The 27,248-nt window shown below is 42.2% G+C and overlaps 2 protein-coding genes across 2 annotated transcripts in view; one reads left to right on the plus strand and one right to left on the minus strand.

Annotated features, from left to right (window-relative positions):
- Positions 1 to 27,248, plus strand: part of LOC126162788 (uncharacterized) — a 640,449-nt gene that overhangs the window by 53,983 nt on the left and 559,218 nt on the right. The window lies entirely within an intron of this gene.
- The window catches only part of LOC126162787 (polypeptide N-acetylgalactosaminyltransferase 1-like), a 353,756-nt gene that overhangs the window by 51,280 nt on the left and 275,228 nt on the right, over positions 1 to 27,248 (minus strand). The window contains exons 8-9 of the mRNA XM_049919504.1: positions 22,697 to 22,814; positions 1,022 to 1,202 (exon numbers count right to left, since the gene is read on the minus strand). Of these exons, the coding sequence (XP_049775461.1) occupies positions 1,022 to 1,202; positions 22,697 to 22,814 (299 nt within the window). The remainder of the gene's footprint in view (positions 1 to 1,021; positions 1,203 to 22,696; positions 22,815 to 27,248) is intronic.

Below are 27,248 nucleotides of genomic sequence, written 5' to 3' on the forward strand. Positions count from 1 at the left end.
TGGTCAACACTACCGTGAGAAAGATTCTTTATAACAACTATACAGAAATAATACAGAATTTCCTTGTATTTCCATAATTTAATTTCATCATATGTCTCTAAATCTCTAGTTTCGCATTTGCAACTGAAGTGGCTGTAAGGTAACAGACCAATGTGTCTGACAGATTGGCCGGCCCGGTATATTTTCTTTTTTTTTTTTTTTTTGCAACTGCTTTGGGCGGACGTCGGAAGACACCCGTTTCAGTTTTGTTGTTGATCCATTAACTCAGTTTTTTTATTACAAAAGGCAGCTAGCCCTCTGACCGAACACGCTGAGCTACCGTGCCGGCAGTCTTACTAGAGAGGAATGCTAACCATTACACCACAACACTACAGCTAATACAGCTGCACAGATCAATAGTCGAATGCCCTCCCTAACACACACTTCAATTCACATCTTCAGCTTATTTTCTCCTTCAAAAATTCATCGATGGGGGTGTCCAACTTATTTTTCCGCCTATACTAACATGTTTAAAAGTTTGGTCCAAAATGCGCCCTCCAATATTTCAACATGTTAAATTTGGCCGATATGGGAGGATCCAGAGCCATCAAGTCTATGAATAGGCTCACCTATATCTCTCTCACTTCCACCGCCTCCTGTCTCTTTCGGTCCCAAGGCTTCTATCCCCATCCACCTTTCTCTTTCACTGCCACTGTCTCTCACTGATCATCAATATCTTCTCTCTCTTTGACTCCCACTGCTGCTGTCTTCATCCATCTTTGCCTTTAACTGCCACTTTCTCCCTCCTATACCTACTGTCTTCTCTCTCACACTCGTTCTGTCTCCTCTCTTCCACCGCCACTGGCTCTCTGCCACTCTCTTGCAGCACAAGAAAGCGCGACGGATGACGGATATACCATCCTTCAGTGTACTGATCCTACGTGCTATACTGGACACACTACTCGCGTCGTACGTGATACTGTACGTCCTGTATTTCCAAACGCGTTGAGCCTGGAGTCATATTTGTGTTGTAGGCACTCACCAGGATTGTACTTGAAGTAGAACTCCTTCCAGTCGTCCATCCAGACGAGAGCGACCCTGGCCAGGTTGGAGTACAGCACGGTGGAGACGCCGCCAGGGAAGGAGTAGGGGGAAGACCTGCGGAAGACGTGGCCAACGTGCGAGCAGGGCACCATCTCGACGCGCCCACCGCACATCCACACCTGCGGACCAAACAACGGTGTTCCACCAGTTTGTACTCGTGCTGTCGGAGGCACCCAATGTGACTGACACCCAGACCTCCAGATGTCAGACGCTCCGATCTGTACCAAACGTGCCTAGTAATAGAAAACGTTAATTTTTATGCAGTTACAGTTTATTACATATGGCAGAATTTCTTTGCAGTTAACACATCTCATGGTATGAACGATGTCCTTTCTCACAAGAGGAATTGCTGCGACTATTTCCCAGCAAAACATTTTAGCAATTTTCTGTGCCATTTCGACACACATATGTGGTTCCTCACTGATCGAGCAGCTTCCTTGACAAGTATTAACATCCACCAATCGTTTGGAGAAACGCCCTTATGACACAGTAAACTACACTGGTCCACAAAACTGTAGGACGAGCTAGATAAAGTAATACGACGTTTTAGCAACTGGGTGGAAATGATGAAAGCGCGGGAGCATGTTGCCAGAGGGCTCTCCGTTCCGCATAGAAAATTAGGCGCCACATGGCGTGGTGTCACTGTGACTAGCACCAATGGGGCTGTAACACAGGCAGTTGAAGAAACGGGAAAAGTGTGTGTAAATCGGTGAGCAGTTAGGGTGCACTATGATGGGGTTCTTCATTATTATGACCTTAAGGGGACCACTCCGTGGTTCAGGTCGAAAAAAATCAATTTTCGGTTTTTATCATAGTTGGATAGATTAAGGTTTTATTTAAGGGAGATAGGACGTCAAACGGGCCGACTTGGAGCAGGAGAGGCACCACAGGACATTTTAGTTTCCACTGTCTATACTTTTACAAATAAATTCATAAAACTTTGTCAGCATGGTCACGAAGGATTCAGAATTCACCCCCATAGCAGTGGAAGTTCGAAAACATAATGAAATTATTTTTTTAGATGTGAAATTTCATCATTTTTGTAACTTACTAATGGCTGCATTTGTTGCTATAGGTACACTTTTCTTCGTAAGTGAGATTCCTCGATGAATTTTGCACAACATACAAACCATACTTAAAGGTGTATGAAACTCGAGAATTTTCCAAATCTATTAAAAACTGTGGTAAAAATTGAAGAAATTAACTATAAAATTTGTGTATTTTCTAATCATGAAGTTTAAAATATAACAGTTCATTCGTTTTTTCATAAATTAAATAAATTCTAGAGTTTCATACATCTGTAGGTATGGTATGTATGCTCTGCAAAATTCATCGAAGAATCTCTCTAACTATGAAGAAAAGTGTACCTATAATAGCAAGTGCAGCCATTAGTAAGTGAAAAAAATGATGAAATTTCGCACGTAAAAAAGTTATTTTGTTTTTAAATAAATTAAAATTTCCTGTGATGCTTCTCCTGCTGCAAGTCGACCCGTTTGACGTCCTACCCCCCCCCCCCCCCCCTTAAGTACTCTGAAAAAGATTTTGCTGTAAATATTGTTTTTCGAGCATTTAAAGAGCATTTTGCTACCACGTGTGTTTATGTGCCACACCCAATTTTCTGTCACCCACTGTCAACTCTAAGCCATATGGAGATGCCATTATTAGCAAAATAGAATGTGTAGGCCATGTTAAAAAACGTTTGGTAACAAGGCTGAGAAAATAACTGTTGATATGAGAGGAGAAAATTACAAGATGGAAAACTGTTGACCGGACAGGGTCGGTTAACTAAAACTGAAATAGAAAACTTGCAGGTATACTATGGGCAGGCAATTAGGAGAAATAAAGAAAATCTGGAGGCGATGAAGAGAGATGTTTGGGCCATATTCCTCCATAAGTCCTCTGCTGATGATAAGCCATGTCATGGATTGTCCATAGGGAGAAAATTCGTGGTGCAAATACAATAGGGCCCAGGCAACTGGAGAATCTTATTCTCACCAGCATTCTCTTCCTGCTGCTGTTATTACAGCAGTTAAACGTATTTTCAGAGACTTGTCTCATCCTCACCTTCTAAGGAAATGTCTGCACGGGCAGACACCGAACCCAAATGAATGTTTCAACAGCATAATTTGGAACCGCCTTCCTAAAACTGTATTTGTAGGCATGCATACAATGAAACTAGGAGTTCATGATGCAGTTATTACATTCAATTGTGGTAATATTGGAAAGTGTTGGGTACTGAAAAAGCTGGGAATTAATCCTCGTGAAAATATGAGCACTGGATTGCAACATTGCGATAAAATGAGGATAGCCGATGCAGACAGGTCTGCATCTAATATGGCCAAGAAAGCAAGACAAACATCCAGGAAGGTGAAAAAGAAGCTGGAAGACCTGCTAGAGGCCAAAGAAGGGCCATCATATGCAGCAGGACAGTTTTAATTAACTGTAAGTAACAAATTTCAAAAGTTTTTTCTTTAAAGTCAATTTCCCGCAAATTAAAATTTTCAATACATATGCCCCATTACGTCAGAAACTATCATAGATAAATGAATGAAATTTTCAGAGACTCTGCATAACATAAAAAGCTACCTCTGGTACTACATTCATTAATATTCCGCCATTAGGAAGATCACAAAAAAATATTTTCTGTAGAAAAAAACTTAATATTTTTTGTTAATAAATTAAAAAAAGTATTTCTTAAAAAATATAAATCTGATAAAGCAGATTTTAGTACAGTTGACTCTATTAGCATGAAGTAACATACAGTAAAATATTAAGGTCCTACATTAAATAGTTTTTTCAGAAATGGGTCAAATACTTGCCTAAATTAACGTGGGTTAGATAGGCAGGGTGTGGTCCCCTTAAAGACGCGTCTAATATTATATGTTCCTTAACAAAAGAAAGAATCTCTCTTTGTGACCTATCATTCCTCAAAGTTTGTCGGTATCGCCCTTCAACAACGTGTATATGACTCCGCATGAGCTCTAATTTCTCTTATCTTGTCCTTGCCTGTCGAGGGAACCTGTTAGTAATAAATCCAGCAGTGTGTACGTGAATTGCTTCGATGTTTTTTACCTCTACATCTATAGTCCCCAAGCCATCTTGCGGTGTATGGCGGAATTTACTTTGTGTACCACTCTCACTTTCCCACTTTCCCGCGTATGGTTCACAGGAAGGGGGGTTGCCCGGAGTGTCATTTACATCTTAAGACTTCTCTCCTTTGACAGTGACATGCTGCGTTCTGCTGGTTAGAAACTCTTCAATCCAGTCACACAATTGGTCTGATATTCCATACGCTTGTGTATTCAGTTCATCAGGCGGCAGCCCGGAACCGTATCGAGTGCCATACGGAAGGTAAGCAGCACGCCATTTACTTGGACGCCGGTATCTACTCCATGTTGGTCTCGTGGACGAACAGGACGAGCTTGGTTTCACACAACCGCTGTTTTCTTCTTTTAATTCGACTTTCTGGGTATCCCACACACTCGAACAATACTCAAAATTACTCGCATTATGTTTTATAGGCGGTATCCTCTATAGATGAGCTACACGTTCCTCACACTCTCTCAATAAGTTGAAGTCCACCGTTTGCCTTTGCTAACTACAGTCGTCATGCACTCGTTCCATTTCATATCGCTTTGGAAGGTTACGTGTAGTTATTTAAACGAAGTGACTGTGTATCACCATACCACTAACACTGTATTCATCATTACAGTATTGGTTTTCCTTTTCTTCTTCGTTAGCTTACATTTTCCCATATTTACAGCAAATCGCCATTCATTACACCAGCTAGAAATTCTAGCTAACTCATCCCGCGCCGTCCTGTAATCACTGGACGACACAGTTTTTGGTGTACTACAGCGTCAACGGCAGTCTTAGATTGCTGCTCACACCCTCCTTCAGACTGTCTATTATATGAATGTGTACGTGTAAAGAAAAACAGTGGTCCTATCATACTTTCCTAGAGCTCTACTAAAGATACCTTTCTCTCCGATGAACACTTGCCGTCGAGAAAAAACTACTGGTTTCTACTACCTAAAAAGTCTTCGAGTTGCTCATATATCTGAAAACATGCTGCGTATGTCTGCGGTGGGGTACTGTGCCGACGATTTCGGAAAATCTAGGAATCTGGTTCAAGAGTGGGGTCGGTGATACGATTCGCTGATGATGATACTGCTATCCTCAATGAAGGTGGTGGAGAATTACAGGACGTATTGGACGCAATGAAGAGTCTAATGAGTACAGAATATGGATTGAGAGTAATCCGAAGAAAATACTAAAAATGAGATTAGCCATAAACTCAACACCAAAATTGGGAATCACGATGTAGACAAAGGAAAGAAATTTTACTATCTTGCAGGCAAAATGAAAAACGGCGGAAGACTGAAAGAGGAAATAAAGATCAGATTATAAGAGGCAAAGAGGGCATTTCTGACCAAAAGAAGTCAACTAGTGAAAGTCTACTAACAACAATGGGCCTCAATCTGAGCAATAAATTTCTTACAATTTGTGTCTGCAGCACAGTATTTTATGACAGCGAATCATGGACTGAAGAAAAGCGGCGAAACACAAGAATTGAAGCATTTGGACGAGGTGCTATAGAAGTATGTTGAAAATGACGGTGTTAATAAGACAAGAAATGAGGTGGTTCTTCGCAAAATTGGCGGAGAAAGGAACATATGAATAATACTGACGAGAAGAAGGGACGTGATGATAGTGTAACACCTATTTTCGACTTATTTTGTATCTGTATCGATATTTCTATGTCAGTTTGTAGTGCTACTTATGTAGTGTGTTGTATCTGTCACGGAAATTCTTTGACTATGTATACATACAGGGCTATTACAAATGATTGAAGCGATTTCATAAATTCACTGTAGCTCCATTCATTGACATATGGTCACGACACACTACAGATACGTAGAAAAACTCAAAGTTTTGTTCGGCTGAAGCCGCACTTCATGTTTCTGCCGTCAGAGCGCTCGAGAGCGCAGTGAGACAAAATGGCGACAGGAGCCGAGAAAGCGTGTGTCGTGCTTGAAATGCACTCACATCAGTCAGTCATAACAGTGCAACGACACTCCAGGACGAAGTTCAACAAAGATCCACCAACTGCTAACTCCATTCGGCGATGGTATGCGCAGTTTAAAGCTTCTGGATGCCTCTGTAAGGGGAAATCAACGGGTCGGCCTGCAGTGAGCGAAGAAACGGTTGAACGCGTGCGGGCAAGTTTCACGCGTAGCCCGCGGAAGTCGACGAATAAACTAAGCAGGGAGCTAAACGTACCACAGCCGACGGTCAATAGGATGGTGCTCCACCGCACTTCCATCATGATGTTCGGCATTTCGTAAACAGGAGATTGGAAAACTGATGGATAGGTCGTGGTGGAGATCATAATCAGCAATTCATGTCATGGCCTCCACGCCCTCCCGACTTAACCCCATGCGATTTCTTTCTGTGGGGTTATGTGAAAGATTCAGTGTTTAAACCTCCTCTACCAAGAAACGTGCCAGAACTGCGAGCTCGCATCAACGATGCTTTCGAACTCATTGATGGGGACATGCTGCGCCGAGTGTGGGAGGAACTTGATTATCGGCTTGATGTCTGCCGAATCACTAAAGGGGCACATATCGAACATTTGTGAATGCCTAAAAAAACTTTTTGAGTTTTTGTATGTGTGTGCAAAGCATTGTGAAAATATCTCAAATAATAAAGTTATTGTAGAGCTGTGAAATCGCTTCAGTCATTTGTAATAACCCTGTATTTCAGTTATGTGAGCTTTCGAACGATATTGTTAAACTGTGGTTGTGAATTTAAGTACCTACTGGAATCATTATTATATAATGTACTGTAAATGACTTGTTCCATAGTTAGGGAACGTAGGGTTGAATGTAAAAGATGTGGGGAAACCCCACAGCTAAGGAAGTAGCCTGGCGGAGAGGAAAAGGTGTGGTTGGCGCTTAGGTGCAACTCGTCCTTTGTAACGGGTAAGAGAGTCTGAGCTGAGCAGTGCTGTAGTTAACATCTCGCTAGCAAGAGCGGATCATTGTGGCTCATATTCTTGGAGTTTGAGGCCCGAGGAGTTTAAGAGCAGTATTTATGAGCCTCGGATGCTGCATTTGGTGATACTATTATCATGGCGTGGTGTTTGGCCCTGTAAAAATATAATTACGACGCCAAGAAGATCTGTAACAGGGCGAGGCCAACAGTACTGCCATGACTGCATTGCCGCCATGTTATAAACCACTGCAAATCACGCCACCAGTACCACCAGCCTTCCACTAAATTGTTTATGTAAGGCACTCTGTAAATGGACCAGGTATTTGTGAAATTTTGTTGGTTTTAATAATAATCGTGATGTTGCTGAAAACTCTGTCTTACACCCGTGATTATACCAACTTACAAACCTGGACAGGAATCCTACCCTAGTGAATTTAATTGCGAGTGTCCTGATTTATTATGGAAAGACTTATTTGGCAGCTGTAAAATAGTTGTGATTGCTTTCTAACGTGTACAGTTATAGTGCTTAAATTTCTGTTTTATAGTTTAAGAAATACTCCACCTCCAGCGCATTTTTTAAAATCAATCCACGATCATTTCGTTAAATAATTAGCCTTACTTCAAAAGCTGCCTGAAAATAATATGATTGATCCGAAGTGAAAAAGATTAGTAATTGCTGCATTTATGCACACTGATCAGAATTACTAAGTTTTATCAGTGTTCATTTCGTGAGAAAGTTTTTGAACTTGAATTTAACGTTGTGTTGGAATTTTGAGTATGTTAAAAGACTGCTTATCAAAGCACATTTGTTATTTAACAAGTTACAATTTGTTGTGCTTTACTTAATTAATAATTATTAATGAGAAGACTTACTATTTCTCATGCATACTTTTGTAGTCTTGTTACTGATCATGGTTCTTCAAACCTTGAAAGTTTAAGGGTCCTCATGCACTAACTAGTTAGTTAATGAAGCAAAGCAAAGGCTACGTCAGAGCCAGTGTTGTTAGATTAGCATTCTGTGTAATTGCTTCAAACCGAGTTTCAGAAATAAATATTTACTGTCTTAGTTACTCTAATGCAAATTTGTTAATGCACAGGCACAGAGATCCTGACTAAGCAATGATGTTATAGTATGTGATCATTAACAGACTCCCTGATTTAAATCAGAATCATTTCAAGCCTTTCCCTGTTTAGTATTGCTAATAGTTTCATGTGTGTTGGTGATTGGTTCTATAAACTGCTACATCAAGTTCATTTAGGGTGCATATTATCGAGAGGCATATGTTACTGTTTGCTGTCTCATTGGCCATTTGTTTGTCTGCAAGGTTAGGTTTCTATGTTGTAGTGTGAACAGATGTAAAGAAAGAGTTTAATGAAACTTCCTGGCAGATTAAAACTGTGTGCCGGACAAAGACTCGAACTCGGGACCTTTGCCTTTCGCGGGCAAGTGCTCTACGATCTGAGCTACCCAAGCACGACTCACGCCCCGTTCTCACAGCTTCAATTCTGCCAGTGACTCATCTCCTACCTTCCAAACTTTACAGAAGTTTCATAACAGCGCACACTCCGCTGCAGAGTGAAAATCTCATTCTGGAAACATTCTCCAGGCTGTGGCTAAGCCATGTCTCCGCAATATCCTTTCTTTCAGGAGTGCTAGTTCTGCAAGATTCGCAGAAGAGCTTCTGTGAAGTTTGGAAGGTAGAAGACGAGGTACTGGCAGAACTGAAGCTGTGAGGACGGGGCGTGAGTCGTGCTTGGGTAGCTCAGTCGGTAGAACACTTGCCCGCGAAAGGCAAAGGTGCCGAGTTCGAGTCTCGGTCCGGCACACAGTTTTAATCTGCCAGGAAGTTTCATATCAGCGCACACTCCGCTGCAGAGTGAATACCTCATTCTGGAAAGGTTTAATGTCTTTGTGTCAAGGAAGGTTGGGTTAGCCTTAGCACTGCCTTCTGCTTTATTATTTTACTTGACACAAGAATGCCTAATTAGGCTGGCGGCTGATATTAATATGTAATGTTACAACTTGCTTCTGTGCTGGGAAAGACGGAAGTAGCCTGAGTCAACTGTTTACTGTTTGTTATGCTCTGCTGGAGTGTTTCGGAGTCCGTAGCTCGTGGTCGTGCGGTTACGTTCTCGCTTCCCGCGCCCGGGTTCCCGGGTTCGATTCCCGGCGGGGTCGGGGATTTTCTCTGCCTCGTGATGACTGGGTGTTGTGTGATGTCCTTAGGTTAGTTAGGTTTAAGTAGTTCTACGTTCTAGGGGACTGATGACCACAGATGTTAAGTCCCATAGTGCTCAGAGCCATTTGAACCATTTTTAGTGTTTCGGAAACGAATCCCAGTTTGATTGTTCTGTTCTTGTTAGGTTATCTCACGGTCAACATTCTCAAAAATTCCTCGCAGAGGTTTAACTTTAGCGCCGATTCCCGTTTAAGGAGCTCGGTGTTACCGTTACAACAGGAAGTGTGTTACGATATCACGGAATGACCTCCATTCGGAGGGTAAATGTGTAGAGGAAGACAGAAAACTGGGAAACATCCGACAAATAATTAAGGAATGATAAATGAATCAAGACCCAAAGCTGCCGACGGGCGTTGATACACATCAACGGCGATAGTTGAAAATGTGTGCCCCGAGCGGGACTTGAACCCGGGATCTCTTGCTTACATGGCAGACGCTCTACCCATTTTTTTTTCCTCTTTGCATTTTGTTCGCTATTGTTCGTTGCGTTTGGTCTGCGCGGATGTCACAAGACATCCATTCACGTTGATCGTTCCTGTCCATTACACTCATTACTCACTGCAGACAAGCTTACCGAGTCGCGTAAGAGTTCGGGCAATGCATGTGCATCCGCACAGAAGGAGGAGGTCAATGGCCGGTTAGCCTTAACTATATGAAGATGATATCTGACCTTTCGGACATGTTCGAAAGAACAGATACCATCTTCAACTAAAGTGCGCGTCATTTATGACGGCGGCCGAGTTTAGGTTCGTTCTGCGCATCTGACGTCACAAAACACAGTCAGACAATGAGCAGAGAACGACGTTGCCAGAGCTGGATTGCAGTGCAGAGCACGGACGAGTGTCTTCAGGTTTAGAAACCTTCAATCATAAATAAAGTAATTGAACAAAAGCAGTGTCTTGATAGCAGACTTTCTTTTATAGAAAGTTTGGAAAAAGCATTCTTTATACCAATTGCTTCATATTCTATTAATTAATGAAACCAAACAAGCAATAAGCCTCCTAATTCCGTCGATATCAAGGAAAGGTGTTTGTATCATTCTCACAAACCGCTTTTTCGCAATAAAGAACAGCGGTAATTGTTTATTTTCTATTGTACTTCGACGAAACGTGAATAATTCAGAGTCATACCAACAGTGTTTGTCAGTATTTTGCGTGATATGTTGGGAGATGTATTGAATGACGAGCTGCGTTAGTGTAATGGTTAAAGTGTATGGCTGCTAAGCCAAAGGTTCAGAGTTCAAGCCTTGTTCGGTACTAAATATTTTATTTATTTAAAAACAATATCGAAGTATCTTACTTCATGAATTTTATTCGTTTGAATGTAATTTTGTGAAATTTCTAGTGACAACTAAAATCGACCATACGGCAAGTATACGCTATGGAATTTTACCTCTGCAAAGTCTTCAAAATTTCGTGCAATGGTTTACTACATCTAATGCTGCGCAATAACTGCGTTGAACTTCGGAACAAAATTAAGTCATTTATGGGGAGGGGGGGGGGGAGGTATCAGTCAAGAAGATGAGTAAAAATCAAATTTTTGGGCCAAATAGTTTTTGTGAAATCGAATGATAAAGTGTGTCAAAGCAGTCGAAACACCATGTGTCTGCACAGGCGAGCAGTGCAATGATGACAAAATCGCGCACATCGCAGAATGCGGGGAGCACGTCTCTGTAGCAGCGAAAGGGTTAATGCGGCCGTGGTGGCTTTACTTCATAAACTGCGCGCTCCCCCCTAAACGTAAGTTTGCGAACTATACTATACTATACTATGACGCTGATTCTCTTGGCGCGTACAACTGGCAACGCAGCAATCACCCGCGTCTGGGCGGGCATGCGCGAACCGCCAAGATAAATGAATTGAACTATAGTTAAGGACACAGATTGCAAGTGCTACTGTGAGATGAAGACGTTGGCACAGGAAAGGAATTCGTGGCGAAAAGCATCGGACCAGTCTGGAAAATGATGAGTGATGAGCTCCTCCCTCCCCCCCCCCCCCCCCGAAAAAAGTAATGTAGAATCTACATGTTACCCTTCTTATCATAAAGAGTCTTGCCGATAGATGTTCCGAGCACCATTCGTGACTGGAGTAAGTGGGACGGGGAGAGAATGAGGGAGGGGGCGGGCAATCATACTGCAGTACTATGCAACCTCCGCCACGCAGCGTAAGGCGACATGTGGAGTGTAGATGAGTAGGCGGATGCCATTGAGTAAAGCGCTATCCTTGGTGTAGAGGGCTGGTCCGGTGTGGGCAGCTCGCTGGCACCCCGGAGGCTGTGCCGTGTCCCGGCCGTTGACAGCTGCCGCCCCGTCCACTGGGAGGTCGCCAGGGCGAGCTCCTGTTGCTGCTGCAAGAGCGGGACGGACGTGCGTGCGTGCCGTGGCGGGGTTCACTCACCGGACCGCGGACCTGCGCAGACCGGATTTTCCAGACCCCGCGGCCTCTGGTCCGGACAACCGGGAGCCACTTACTGGAAGTCCGCGCCACAGCGAAGCTCTGGAGCGGGTGCAGTCGCCACTGCGGGCGCCGCCCGGACTCAATCGTCAACAGGTGCAGCGTATGTGATGCGCACGATCGTGTGGACAGATTCAGCACACAGAAACGGTCGAAACAGCCTTCGGTGAAATTAAAAGCGAGGAAGTCAACATTAAGAGCGCAATGGAACTTGCGCTGTCAAGCCTAGAGGAGATAGGTGGAAAGAGTGCATCGAGGGCCTCAACACTGGAGCGGACTTGTGCGATGACGTGATAGAAGAACTGGGATTCGATGTGGAAGATATCGAGGATCCGTCATTAGAATTGAGGGCAATGTTATAGGAATGGAAGAGGATGTAGATGAAGATGAAATGGGAGATATGATACTGCGTGAAGAGTTTGACAGAGCACTGAAAGACCTAAGTCGAAACGAGGCCCCGGGAGTAGACAACATTCCGTTAGAACTACTGACAGCCTTGGGAGAGCCAGTCCTGACAAAACTCTACCATCTGAGTCAGGAGAAATACCCTCAGACTTCAACAAGAATATAATTATTCCAATCCCAAAGAAAGCAGGTGTTGACAGATGTGAAAATTACCGAACCATTAGTTTAATAAGTCACGGCTGCAAAATACTAACGCGAACTCTTTACAGACAAATGGAAAAACTGGTAGAAGCCGACCTCGGGGAAGATCAGTTTGGATTCCGTAGAAATATAGGAACACGTGAGGCAATACTGACCCTACGACTTATTTTAGAAGCTAGATTAAGAAAAGGCAAACCTACGTTTCTAGCATTTGCAGACTTAGAGAAAGCTTTTGACAATGTTGACTGGAATACTCTCTTTCAAATTCTGAAGGTGGCAGGGGTAAAATACAGGGAGCGAAAGCCTATTTACAATTTGTACAGAAACCAGATGACAATTATAAGAGTCGAGGGGTATGAGAGGGAAGCAGCGGTTGGGAAGGGAGTGAGACAGGGTTGTAGCCTCTCCCCAATGTTATTCAATCTGTATATTGAGCAAGCGGTAAAGGAAACAAAAGAAAAATTCGGAGTAGGTATTAAAGTCCATGGAGAAGAAATAAAAACCTTGAGGTTCACCGACGACATTGTAACCCTGTCAGAGACAGCAAAGGAATTGGAAGAGCAGTTGAACGGAATGGATAGTGTCTTGAAAGGAGGATATAAGATGAACATCAACAAAAGCAAAACGAGGATAATGGAATGTAGTCGAATTAAGTCGGGTGATGCTGAGGGAATTAGATTGAGAAATGAGACACTTAAAGTAGTGAAGGAGTTTTGCTATTTGGGGAGCAAAATAACTGATGATGGTCGAAGTAGAGAGGATATAAAATGTAGACTGGCAATGGGAAGGAAAGCGTTTCTGAAGAAGAGAAATTTGTTAACATCGAGTATAGATTTAAGTGTCAGGAAGTCGTTTCTGAAAGTATTTGTATGGAGTGTAGTCATGTATGGAAGTGAAACATGGACGATAAATAGTTTGGACAAGAAGAGAATAGAAATTTTCGAAATGTGGTGCTACAGAAGAATGCTGAAGATTAGATGGGTAGATCACATAACTAATGAGGAAGTATTGAATAGGATTGGGCAGAAGAGAAGTTTGTGGCCCAACTTGACTAGAAGATGGGATCGGTTGGTAGGACATGCTCTGAGGCATCAAGGGATCACCAATTTAGTATTGGAGGGCGGCGTGGAGGGTAAAAATCGTAGAGGGAAACCAAGACATGAATACACTAAGCACATTCAGAAGGATGTAGGCTGCAGTACGTACTGGGAGATGAAGAAGCTTGCACAGGATAGAGTAGCATGGAGAGCTGCATCAAACCAGTCTCAGGACTGAAGACAACAACAACAACAACAACAACAACAACAACAACAACATTAGAATCAGAATTTAAGAGAGCTTTGGGATACTTTCGAAGAACTAAGGCAGAAACTGGTACATAACATTCTTCCGGAATTTCTAAAATCAATGGGTGAAGTGGCAACCAACCGACTGTTCATGCTGGTTTGTAGAACCTGTGGGTGTCATCCCGTCAGACTTCCGGAAAAAAGAAATCATCCATAAGAACCTGGAGACGGTAGGGGAGCTACACTGAGGTCACAAAAGTCATGGGATACCTCCTAATACCGTGTCGGACGTCCTTTTTCTCGGCATAGTGCAGCAACTAGACGTGGCATGGACTCAACAAGTCGTTCGAAGTCCCCTGCAGAAATACTGAGCCATATTGCCTCTATAGGCCTCCATAACTGCGAAAGTGTTGGCGGTGCAGGATTTTGTACATGTCGATTATGTCCCATAAATATTCGATGGGATTCATGTTGGGAGATCTGGGTGGCAAAATCATTTGCTCGAAGTGCCCAGAATGTTCTTCAGACCAATCGTGGACTAGTGTGGACAAGTGTGGACCGGAGACATGGCACATTGTCATCCGTAAAAATTGCGTTATTGTTAGGGAACATGAAGTCCATGAAGGGCTGTAAACGGTCTCCAAGTAGCCGAACACAACCACTTCCATTCAATGATCGGTTCACTTTGACCAGAGGGCCCAGTTCGTTCCATGTACCAGGCGTAAAAGTATGAAAGCGGAATTTCCCTAGCCGTCAGTGTGGGGCCCGTGAGACCGCTTCTGCAGCGCCATCTTCTTCCTGTAACAGCTGACGACGAATGTCAACACACAGTAACCCAAGTTTCATACATCGGTATCTGTTTCAAACCCGTAAACATGTCGAGTTTTGCGCCTACGAACTACGATTTGCAGACTGCATTGGTTTCCTGTATTCATTTGAAGGAAACTGCTGCAGAATCGCAGAGAATGCTTGTCGAAGTTTTCGTCGAACATGCTCTTGGGAAACAGTGTTTCGAGTGGTTTAAAAAATTCAAAGGTGATGGTTTGACGTGAGAAACGACGATCGCGGGAAACCACCGAAAAAGTTCGAAGACAACGAATTGCACGCCTTATTGGGTGAAGATGATACTCAAAGACAGCAGGTACTCGCGGAACAACTGAAAGTGACGCAGGAAGCCGTTTCTCTTCGGTTGAAAGCTATGGGAAAGGTGCAGAAAGTGGGAAAATGGGTTCCGCATGAACTGAATGAAAGACAGCAAGCAAATCGAAAACCACTTGTAAAAATGCTGCTCGCCAGATACAAAAGAAAGTCGTTAATGGTTGAAATGGCTCTGAGCACTATGGAACTTAACATCTGTGGTCATCAGTCCCCTAGAACTTAGAACTACTTAAACCTAACTAACCTAAGGACATCACACACATCCATGCCCAAGGCAGGATTCGAACCTGCGACCGTAGCGGTCACGCGCTTCCAGACTGAAGCGCCTAGAACCGCACGGCCACACCGACCGGCGAAAGTCGTTACTCCATCGAATAGTGACAAGTGATGAAAAATGGATATCTTTTGAGAATCCTAAACGTCTTAAATCATGGGTGAATCCAAGCAAACCATCGACATCCACTGCAAGACCAAATCGCTTTGGAAAGAAGACAATGCTCTGTGTTTGGGGTCAGAAGGTGGCATCTATTACGAGCTGTTAAAACCTGGTGAAACGGTTACCATTGATCCGGACCAACAGCAAATGATCGATTTAAATCAAGCATTACGTGAAGAATGGCCGCAATATGGAAAAAGGCAACACAAAGCCATATTACTCCACGATAACGCCCCATCACACACAGCTAAACGGGTCAGGGAAACGATCGAGGCGTTCAGTTGAGAAATACTAAACGATGGGGCTTATTCTGAAGACTTGGCTCCGTCCGATTATCATCTGTTTGCATCACTGGGACACGCTCTCGCTGAATAACGCTTCAATTCGTATGAAAATGTACGAAAATGGCTCGCTGACTGTTTCGCTTGAAAAGAACTTTTTTTGGGGCGTGGCATTCATAGCTTGCCGGAGAGGTGCGAGAAATGTAGAAACAGCCGTGGAGATTATGTTGAATAAAGTATTGTTTATCAATTTCAAACAACAGACGTGTAATTATGGCAACCAAATTCCGGTTTCATACTTCTACACCTGGTATACACAGCTCATGTGTTATGGAGCGACAACCAGCTTGCACAGGGCCTTGTTGACTAAACCGTGGCTTCGTGGGGTCGCAGCACATTCGAACCCTACCATCAGCTCTTACCAACTGAAATCGGGGCTCATCTCACCAGGTCACTGTTTCCCAGTTTTGTAGAATCCAACCGATATGGCCACGAGCCCAGGAGAGTCATACTGTTAGCAAAGGCAATCGCATTGTTCGTCTGCTGACGTAGCCCATTAACGGGAAATTTCGCCACCCTGTCCTACCGGATACATTCTCGCACGTCCCACATTGTTTCCCGTGGTTACTTCACACAGTGCTGCTTGTCTGTTAGCACTAACAACTCTACGCAAGTGCCGCTGATCTCGCTCGTAAAGTGAAGGCGATCAGTCACCGCGTTGTTTGTGGTGAGAAGTAATGCCTGAAATTTGGTATTCTCGGTGTACTCCTGCTACTGTGGAAGTAGGAATGTTGAATTCCCTTACGACTTCTGAAACGGAATGTTCCATGTCCGATAAGAAGTCACCCTCAGTCTGACAACAGCATTATCAAAGAGGGCAGATGAGCGGACCGAGGTTCAGGGCATTCTCTTGTCCTTGACGTGGGTAACTGCCCCTAAAGGCAGAAGAATCAGCAATGGACAATAGCACGAGGATGCAGAAAGCAATGAAAACCACTGCACTAAAAACACGTAAAGATTATCCACAGGACATGTAGCCTGCAACTGAAAAAAGTGTCATGATGATCTCTCCATTGGCGAAAGATATTTGAATAGTCCCCCATTCGGATCTCCGGAAGGGGACTGCCAAGGGGGAGGTGACCATGAGACAAAGACTGACTAGTCAATGAAAGGATAATGTTCTACGAATCGGGGCATGGTATGTCAGAAGCTTGAAAGTGATTTGGAAGATACAAAATCTGAAAAGGGAAATGCAAAAGCTCAATCCAGATATAGTAGGGGGTCAGTGAAGTGGAACGGAAAGAATACAAGGATTTCTGGTCAGATGAGTATAGGGTAATATCAACAGCACCATAAAATGGTATAACGGGTGTAGGATTCGTTATGAATAGAAAGGTAGGGCAGAGAGTGTGTTAATGCGAACAATTCAGTGGTAAGATTGTTCTTATCAGAATCGACAGCAAACCAACTCCAACAATGACAGTTCAGTTATACGTGCCGACATTGCAAGATGAAGATGAAATATAGGAAGTATATAAGGATATCGAAAGGGTGATACAGTACATAACGGGTGATGAAAATCTAATAGTCCTCAGGGACTGGAATGCAGTTGTAGGAGAAGGAGTAGAAGAACAGGTTACAGGAGAATATGGGCTTCGGAGAAGGAATGGAAGAGGAGAAAGACTAATTGAGTTCTGTAATTAATAAATTTCAGCCAGTAATAGCGAATACTCTATTCATGAATCAAAAGAGTGGATGGTATACTTGGGAAAAGGCCGGGAAATAAGGGAAGATTTCAGTTAGATTACATCATGGTCAGACAGAGATTCCGAAATCAGGTACTGGATTGTAAGATATACCCAGGGGGAGATATACATTCGTATCACAATTTACTAGTGATGAAGTGTAGGCTGAAGTTTAGGAGATCTGTCAGGAAGAAGTAATGTGCAAAGAAGAAAGATACTGAGGTACGAAGAGATTTGCTTGAAGTTCTCTGTGGCTGTAGATACTGCAAAAAGGAATAGCTCATTAGGCAGTTCAGTTGAAGAGGAATGGACATCTCTGAAAAGGGCAATCACAGAAGTTGGAGAGAAAAACATAGCCATGAAGAAGGTAACTGTGAATAAATGATGGGTAACAGAAGAAACACTTCAGGTGATCGATGAGAGAAGGAAGTACAAAAATGTTCAGGGAAATTCAAGAATACAGAAACACAAGTCGCTAAGGAATGAAATTAACAGGATGTACAGGGAAGCTAAGACGAAATGGCTATATGAAAGATGTGAAGAACTCGAAAAAGAAATGATTGTTGGAAGGACTGACTCAGTGTACAGGAAAGTCAAAACAACCTTCGGTGAAATTAAAAACAATGGTGGTAATATTAAGAGTGCAACAGGAATTCCACTGTTGTATGCAGAGGCGTGAGCAGATATGTGGAAAGAGTACATTGAAAACCTCTATAAGGGGGAAGATTTGTTTAATGTGATAGAAAAAGAAATGGGAGTCGATTTTGAAGAGATAGGGGACCCAATATTAGAATCAGAATTTAACAGAGCTTTGGAGGATTTGAGATTAAATAAGGTGGAAGGGATTGATAACATTCCCTCAGAATTTCTAAAATCATGGGGGGAGGTGGGCACAAAATGATTATTCACATTGGTGCGTAGAATGTATGAGTCTGGCGACATACCATTTGACTTTCGGAAAAATATCATCCACACAATTCCGAAGACTGCAAGAGCCGACAAGTGCGAGAATTACCGCACAATCAGCGTAACAGCTCCTGCATCCAACTTGCTTACAGGAATAGTATACAGAAGAATGGAGAATAAAATTGAGGATGTGCTAGATGACGATTAGTTTGGCTTTAGGAAAGGTAAAGGCACGAGAGAGGGGATTCTGACGTTGCGGTTAATAATCAAGACACGTTCATAGGATCTGTCTAGCTGGAAAAGCGTTCAACAATGAAAAATGGTGCAAGATCTTCGAAATTCTGAGAAAAATATGGGTAAGCTATAGGGAGAGACGACCAAAATACAATATGCAGAAGAGCCAAGAGGGAATAATATGAGTGGACGACCAAGAACGAAGTGATCGGATTAAAAAAGTTATAAGACAGGAGTGTAGTCTGTCGCCCCTACTGGTTAGTCTGTACATCGAAGAAACAATGATGGAAATAAAAGAAAGGTTCAGGAGTGGAATCACGTGAAAGGATATCAATGATACGATTCGCTGATGACTTTGCTATGCTGAGTGAAAGTGAAGAAGAATTGCTTATCTGCTGAATGGAATGAACAGTCTAATGAGTACAGAATATGGAAGTAATGACAGCTAGCAGAAAAGAGACCAGCGAGAAACTTAACATCAGGATTGTTGGTCATGATGTAGATGAAGTTAAGGGATACTGTCACCTAGGCAGCAAAACAACCCAAGATGTATGGAGCAAGGAGGACAGTAAAAGCAGACTAGCATTGGCTAAAAGGGCATTCATGGCCAAGAGAAGTCTACTAGTATCAAACACAGGCCTTTAATTGCGGAAGAAATTTCTGAGAATTTACATTTCGAGCACAACATTGTATGGTACTGAAACATGGATTGTAGGAAAACCGGAACAGAAGAAAATCGAAGCATTTGAGATGTGGCGCTACAGATGAATGTTGGAAATTAGGTGCACTGATAAGGTAAGGACCGAGGAGGTTCTGCGCAGAATCGGAGAGGAGAGGAATATGTGGAAAACATTGACACGGAGAAGGGACATGATGATACGACATTTTTTAAGACATCAGGGAATGACTTCCATGGTAGTAAAGGGAACTGTAGAGGGTAAGAACTGTAGAGAAAGACAGAGATTGGAATACGCCTGGCAAATAACTGAGGACGTAGGTTGCAAAGTTGCACGTGATACTCTGAGATGAAGAAGTTGGCACAGGAGAGGATTTCGTGGCGGGCTGCATCAGACCAGTCAGAAGACTGATGACTCAAAAAAAAATGTACAAAAGCCAAGAGGGAACAATAGAAGTGGAAGATCAAGAACGAAATGTTCGGTTTAAAGAAGGTGTAAGATAGGGATGTGTCTTTCGCCCCTCCTGTTCAATCTAGAGATGGGATAACAGGCAACCAGTGGAAAAATGCTGCTATCAGAGTACAAAAAAGCGAACATCCTACTGCTTAAAAAACTGACTGAATAGTAGGTATCAGCTGGCTCATTCCACCTCCTTCAGTACCTTTAAAAATTTCCCCAAAATTTGTCCCTATCTCGGCGGATGGCACCTAACGCGTCCCCTACTGTGCTTGAGTTAGCTATCGTAAACCAAGCATATATTTCAGAAATTTTCCGACTTCTCATTGAGAACTGGCACAATCGGAAACAAGTCCAAGTTCGACTATGTTCCGATACCATGCGTGATCTAAGTGGAAACTGCAGCTTTTAATGTTAACGCTTGGAAACATGTTCTTTGCCGCCACATGAACTGCACCTTCAAAATCTAAGATTAATATTTCAGGGTTAAAATTTTTAGTTCAGAAACTACGAATACCATTCCATATACATTCATATGACACAGTTTTTGATAACATTAAACAAAAAGCAAGTCGGACATATCCCAAGGTAGTATATTTATATGATGCGTAAAGCTGGTGAAAGTATTTTGGCCAAACGTAAAACGTCCCATCCGTAAATACAGTACGCATATTACTACACACCACCGAACACGACACACAGCAAAAGCTATGCGTGCAGTATTGGGTAGTTGAGAAGCATACGAGCGTGATCAAAAGTAACGGGAATTTTGTTTTTCCTTGAAGAATCTTTATTTATTGATCAACATCAACTTTGACCCCTTCGAAGTAGCTCCCGTCAGATATAAGACACATTTACTTCTTTTTTTATCTTGTCAATGATGACAAAACGACGTCCTTTCATAGTTCGGTTCTCTTCTGCCTCGGAAATAGAAAGGAGGTGCAGGGGCCCAAGTCCAGTGAATACGTACCGGTTTGTTTGTTTGTTTTTTCTTTTTTTTTTTTAAAAAAAGAAAAGAAGCACAAACAAGCATGGAGGTGTGAGCGGGAACATTATCGTGATGCAATTTCCACAAGTGGTTTTGCCACAGTTCTAGTCGTTTTCTTCGGATTGCTTCAAGCAAACAGCGCGTAACTTCCAGGTAGCATTCCATATTGAGCGTGCGACCGTAAGGAGGAAATCATGATGCACTATTCCATTGTAATCTAAGAAAACAGTGATAAGAACCTTCACATGTGATCGAACCTATCTAACATTTTTTCGGTGTTGTATTTTCAGCCGGTTTCCTTTGGGACCATTGGGCCTTGGTTTCGACGTCATACCGGAATACCCTTGTTTCGTCGCCTGTTATAATCGTCTTTAGACCAGTGTCGTCGACTTCGTTGAGCCACTCCTAAGAGATGTCTACGCGACGTCGCTTTTGGTCGAAATTCAACAATTTTGGAACGAACTTTTCTGCTACACTTTTCATGCCCAAAACATCCGAAAAAATTGGTTGGCATGAGCCAAAGGATGTTCCGACACCACCTGCAACCTCCTTGATGGGGATTCGGCGATTTTCCAAAACCATTTCCTTTTCTACTTCCACACTGTTATCAGTAATTGGTGTGCAAGCATGCTAGGACATTCAGGCCGGTTGCCGTCTTCTACGTCTTCTCGACCCTCTTTAAAACATTTGTGCCCCTTGTAAACTCTTGTTTTACCCTTTGCAGATTCGCCAAAGGCCATAGTCAACATTTCTAATGCAGAGCTGCACTTTATTCCATTTTTAAAGCAAAATTTAATCCAAAGTCTTTGATCCATTTTTTCGAAATCAAAAATTCGCCTAGCAGTCAAAAACACGCATAACATATCCGACTGTCAGCAGATTTAAAACAGCTGAAAATGCATCAGAAACATGTGTACCAACAAAGATATAATCGGATGTATAAAGCCCGAGAAATTAAAAAATTCCCGTTACTTTTTGATCACACCTGTACATAGTAGGCAACTAGAAACCGTCCTGAAGAGAACCGCAGCAACTCCGTCGAAATGTCGACAATTTAGTTGTTTTAGTACTTTACAATGTCGTTCGGCTCTTGTAACTGCAGTTTGGTTTCTGTACAGGTTGTAAATAGCCTTTTGCTCCCTGTATTTTATCCCTGCTACAGGCAGAACTTCAAAGCGTGTATTCCAGTAAACAGTGTCAATAGCTTTATCTAATTGTATAAATGCTGCAGACGAAAGTTTGCCTTTCATTAACGTACCTTCTAAGCTAAGCTGCATGATGACTATTACCTTGCGTCTTCCTACATTTCTCCGGAACCCAAACTGGTCTTTCCCGAGTTTGGCTTCTGTTTTTATGCACATAATTATTATCAGTATTTTGCAACCGTAACTTATTAGACTAATAGATCTGTGGTATTCACACCTGTCAGTATGTGTCTTCTTTGGAATTGGAATTATCACATTCTTCTAGAAATCTGAGTGTATCTCACCTGTCTCATATATCTTGCTCACCTTTTTGAACAGTTTTGTCGTGACTGGATCTCACAATGATCTCAAGAATTATGAGGACTCCGAGAGCCTTGTTTCGACTTAGGCCTTTCAATGCTGTGTCAAATTCTCTCACAATGTCATATCTGCCTATTCAACATTATCTAGCCGGCCGGAGTGGCCGTGCGGTTCTAGGCGCTACAGTCTGGAGCCGAGCGACCGCTACGGTCGCAGGTTCGAATCCTGCCTCGGGCATGGATGTGTGTGCTGTCCTTAGGTTGGTTAGGTTTAATTAGTTCTAAGTTCTAGGCGACTGATGACCTCAGAAGTTAAGTCGCATAGTGCTCAGAGCCATTTGAACCATTTTTTTTGAACTTTATCTACTTCATCTTCTCTTTTTATGGTATTGCTTTCAGGTTCATTTCCCTTGTGCTGAGACTAAATTATAAGAATTAGATAAAGGCTGTACAAGAACACTTCCACCTCTTAGCGTCTACGCTGTCTGCAGCTGCTTTCTGCTCAGTGTCAACTTCCATCATAATTTGCGATATAATTTATACAGCAGCGACAAGGGACACCACACACACTCACTCACACACACACACACACACACACACACACACACACACACACACACACACACACAAGCAGACATGCACTTACCCTGAAGGACATCTCGAGGTTCTCGCCACCCCAGATGTCCATTTGGTCGTCGTATCCGCCGAGCTCGAAGAAGTAGTCGCGGTCCATGGCGAACAGTCCCCCAGCCATCGCTGGAGTGCTGCAAAAGAAAGACCACAATTCATTATTATTACTTCTTCTTCTTCAATATAATAATAATAATAATAGTAACAATAATAATAATAATAGTAACAATAATAATGTGCAGTATGGAAAAACCTCACCGGTTACTCACTTCAACTGCTTAGGATAAACCATCCAATCCACAGGACTGAACACAATGGCCAGTACAGAAAGAATATTCAAACTGCAAAAGGCGTACTAACTGACGTAGAATCGCTACAACAAAAGAGCACTATCTGGTAATGGAAAACAACGGCATTACAACACGACTGTTTAATCAGAAGCCTTGTATATGCATAACCACAGTAATTAGAGACATGACGAAAAGTTATAGCAACCAGAAACAAGAACGGAAAATACTTAGAAAAATCCCCGGCATTGCTATCCGGGCTGGAACTTGAGTCAGAGAACCCGCAAAGAATCTGTACGAACACACGGACAACACCACAGATAAATTTGGGAAAAGACTTCTACACTTCTACAGTCAAGTATCTTGGATGTCTGAAAACAGAATCACTAAGAATTTTTTTTTAAATCGTTAAGGTAAGAAAGTTGAAGACTGACTGGACAGAAGAAACACAAGACGACCTGGAACTATTGAAAATCCCAGGAGAATAAATTAAGAGCAGGAAACAATTAAGAAATAACATCAGCAACAAGACAACTACACAAATCTCAAGAACAGAAACAACAGAGAAAAAGGGACAGAGGAAAGATAGAAAAATACAGCGAACTTATGAAGTTTTGGGAAGAAAAGAAGGGAAGCTGTGAGTGGCTAAGTTCACAAGCTCTTTTCACGAGGAATGATTGAAAATAACAAAACATATAATGTGAACGACCTGAGTAATGATCATGTCGATTTGATAGCATAGAATAAATGCTCGACGTTTGTAGCTGTGCATATAGAAACTAAAGGATTTTTGACAGCTACACAGGATCGAAGTCACTACTATCAGAAATACCAGAAATATATGGTTCAAATAGCTCTGAGCACTATGGGACTTTACATCCGAGGTCATCAGTCCCCTAGAACTTAGAACTACTTAAACCTAAGTAACCTAAGGACATCACACACATCCATGACCGAGGCAGGATTCGAACCTGCGACCGTAGCAGCTGCGTGGTTCCGGACTTAAGCGCCTAGAACCGCTCGGCCACAGCGGCCGGCCAGAAATATATTCTGGAGGGGCAAGGAGTATATTATAGCCGCAGGATGGGTGGCGATCAGAAGGCGACTGCATCACACATTATAGCTGGCTGTAACTCCGACACCCACACAATGTTTATGAGGTCGCCTTAATGATTCAGTAGAAAAGAGGGAGCATATCGCGATGGAGACAGGCCTGTGGTAAGTGCCCGGATGCAATGGCTGTCAGCCATTCAAATTACACATATTTTGTGAAGTTCTTGAAATTTGTTTTTCTCCTGGCAAACCACCAACGATGCTACAGAGCGTCCAAGTTATAGGCACTGGCGCCAGCCACTAGGCAACTCCGACAGCAGCAAACGTGACGTTGTAGCTCCATCTTTTCCACTGACGGTGGTGGCAATCAGTCGCGATCATTGAAAAACAAACAACACTGCGAGACGTTCTGCGGATGGGACGTCAGCGCACAAAGTCACTTTTGCTGCTAAGGGGGTGGCCTAGTGACAGGCGCCAACGCCTGTAGCTTCGACATGTCGGGTGACATTTCCAGAAACAGGTTACTATAATCTATTTGTCTTTCAAGACACTCTCTACAACCCCTCGAAGTTTGTCGCAACATTTCTGGGATACCCAGTATATTTTTCATTCATACGTGGCAAATATACCAACGCCACCTGTTGGCAGTTACCTTGCAGGCTATAAAAACAACGTGGATTCTACGAAATTACTACTTTATCCTGTGATGTAGCATACAAATTTTGCTAATAAGTTGGAAGATCTACTTTTACGTGACACAATCAGTTATATTTCTAGCACATTTCATGTTTGATGGTATGGTATAGCAACAACGTTCTATTTCGTAGAGTATATGTTGGAAATTTGTGGTAAGGTCTTATGGAACCAAATTGCTGAGGTCATCAGTCCCTAAGCTTACACACTACGTAATCGAACTTAAACTAGCTTACGCTAAGGACAACACACACACACACCCATGCCCGAGGGAGGACTCGAACCTCCGACGGGGGGAGCCGCACGGTCCGTGCAAAGCGAACTAGACCGCTCGGCTACCCCGCGCGGTAGTATATGTTGATTAGTTATTTTATTTCCGTCTACAGATCTAAGGATGGTTCATGTTGAATCGAAACTGTTATTTAGAAAAATAATGAAATCTAGATACACAAGAAAAAATCTTGTTTTATAACAAGAGATTGCGAATCTTCTCCAAGGCCGTTATATAATATTTTACAGGTTGCCTGTATGTTCATCAAACAACGAACGTATGCGAGCAACTGTATTAACGTCGTTGTTGTCATCTTGGAAGACGGAGAATCCACAACATACTCATCCTGAAGATGAGGGAAACATTTGATGCCAAGAATGTGAAACTTCTTTATTTAAATGCGTGTGTCTGTATTTAAATTGCACAATGATTCAGACCCACAATATCCTAGCGCAACGCAATCTGACTGTTCAAAAAAAAGATAACCTGACTTAAAAGTAATTAATTCAAAGGAATGGCCCTGACTAAAAAGGAATTATAACAATAACCTATTCATTTCATTAACACTTACCTCACAAAAATCTTCAATACACGAACTACTGCAATACAGCGAGCGTCAATACTGCCAGTTAAATAAAAGATTCTAACTAATAAAGCCGCTAAGTACTAATGGGCATGTGGTTAGCAAAGTAAAGAATTGTTGCAAGCTAAATAATGTATTTTTTTTACCTTAAAATGTGACATCCAGTTCAGACACTAATATAAATCGTCACTGACATCTAACACAAAGGTATATAATCATGAATAATATTCAATCTCTAAGTCGAACATGTACAGATCGTTAGCCTAAGCTAACACTTCAGACCTCTACTCTCCACCAGTGCTAACTTCTCACATTTAACATCCATCACTGCTGGCTGTTCACCTTCTACTGCCCAACAATACTTCCATCACTGCCGGTGACTAACTTCCAACTGCCCAACAGTACTGACGATTAACTTCCAGCAACGAGTCCGACCAGCCACAGTCTCTTACAAAGAAAGCGCAGTCAGAGATCTAATGCAAAGCGCTACACAGCGCTGCCAACACAGAAGCAGCCCACTTACAAATGTTGAAATAACCGTATTGCTTCATTATATGAAACTTAAATGTAGGAGCTCAAGTCATGGTGCGAAAAAAACTCCCCCAGACCAACTCAGAACATATAACCTGAACTATATCCTTGACGCACTGCAGGTTAAACACCTTATTCAATTCTGGGTGCACTCGACGTGTTGCATAATTTGAAAAGAGTCAAAATCGCTACCTGTCGGCCCACACTACACCCTTCCACATTCATCTACTGTCGAGTTTTATGATGTTTGGCGCATTGAAGACATGCAGCTTTGTGCTACTGTAAGAAAAGGCCTTTTGCGAAGAACCCGCCTTAAAATTTCCTTTGCATGCTGTTTATCGCGGTACGTCATTCTGAAATTGGGTGAGAAAGACCTGCATTCATTGACAAAGGCCAGTCGATTATTTTTTAAATTCCGTCTTTCAGTAGAAAGAAACTAGTCTCTGCGATCAGGTCAGCTATATGAATGTTTTTCAGTCGCTCTCCAGGTTTGAGTGGTTTCACTGTCGTATTTGTTGTTTTTTCTGCTATACATGATGCATGACTAGGTTTCCAACTTTTTTTCGACACAAATAACGTATCTTATTTCGAAGATATGTAAAACTTTTATTTATAAAAAGTGAATTATTTTGTAAATTAATTATTTATTTAGTTAAATAAGAATTTTTTACACTTCTGATATCGAAGATCAAATTTTTGTTGGTTTTGAAAGTCTAATAACTGATACTACATTGCAAATTCATGTTTAAATAAATGATCAATTACTTTTTAATTTAAATTTATTGAAGTTCTGTGTCTCTTCCCGCTGGTTTACACCCATCATCGGTAATTCTTTTAATTGACTGGTGACAATCAGTTGTTTTTTAACCATTTACTATCACTTCACGAATGTGTTTTTTGTGAAAAATATGTTCTTTCTTCGAATTTTTTAAACTGATGCAGTTACAGAATGTGAATCATCCTTGCAAATACTATATATATAGCCTACTGTATATCGCAACGGAATTTATCTTGAGGGTCACTTTTTATGCAATCATACGATTTCTCCCATTGCCACTCCATTCAGCGTTTCGGCATTTTGATCCAAGACGCAAAGTTTACTATTAAGAAAACGCACTAGTTATAAACAAGGAAAAAACTGTACTAAAAG

The sequence above is a fragment of the Schistocerca cancellata genome, chromosome 2 (genome assembly GCF_023864275.1).
Source record: "Schistocerca cancellata isolate TAMUIC-IGC-003103 chromosome 2, iqSchCanc2.1, whole genome shotgun sequence".
Lineage (NCBI taxonomy): Eukaryota > Metazoa > Arthropoda > Insecta > Orthoptera > Acrididae > Schistocerca > Schistocerca cancellata.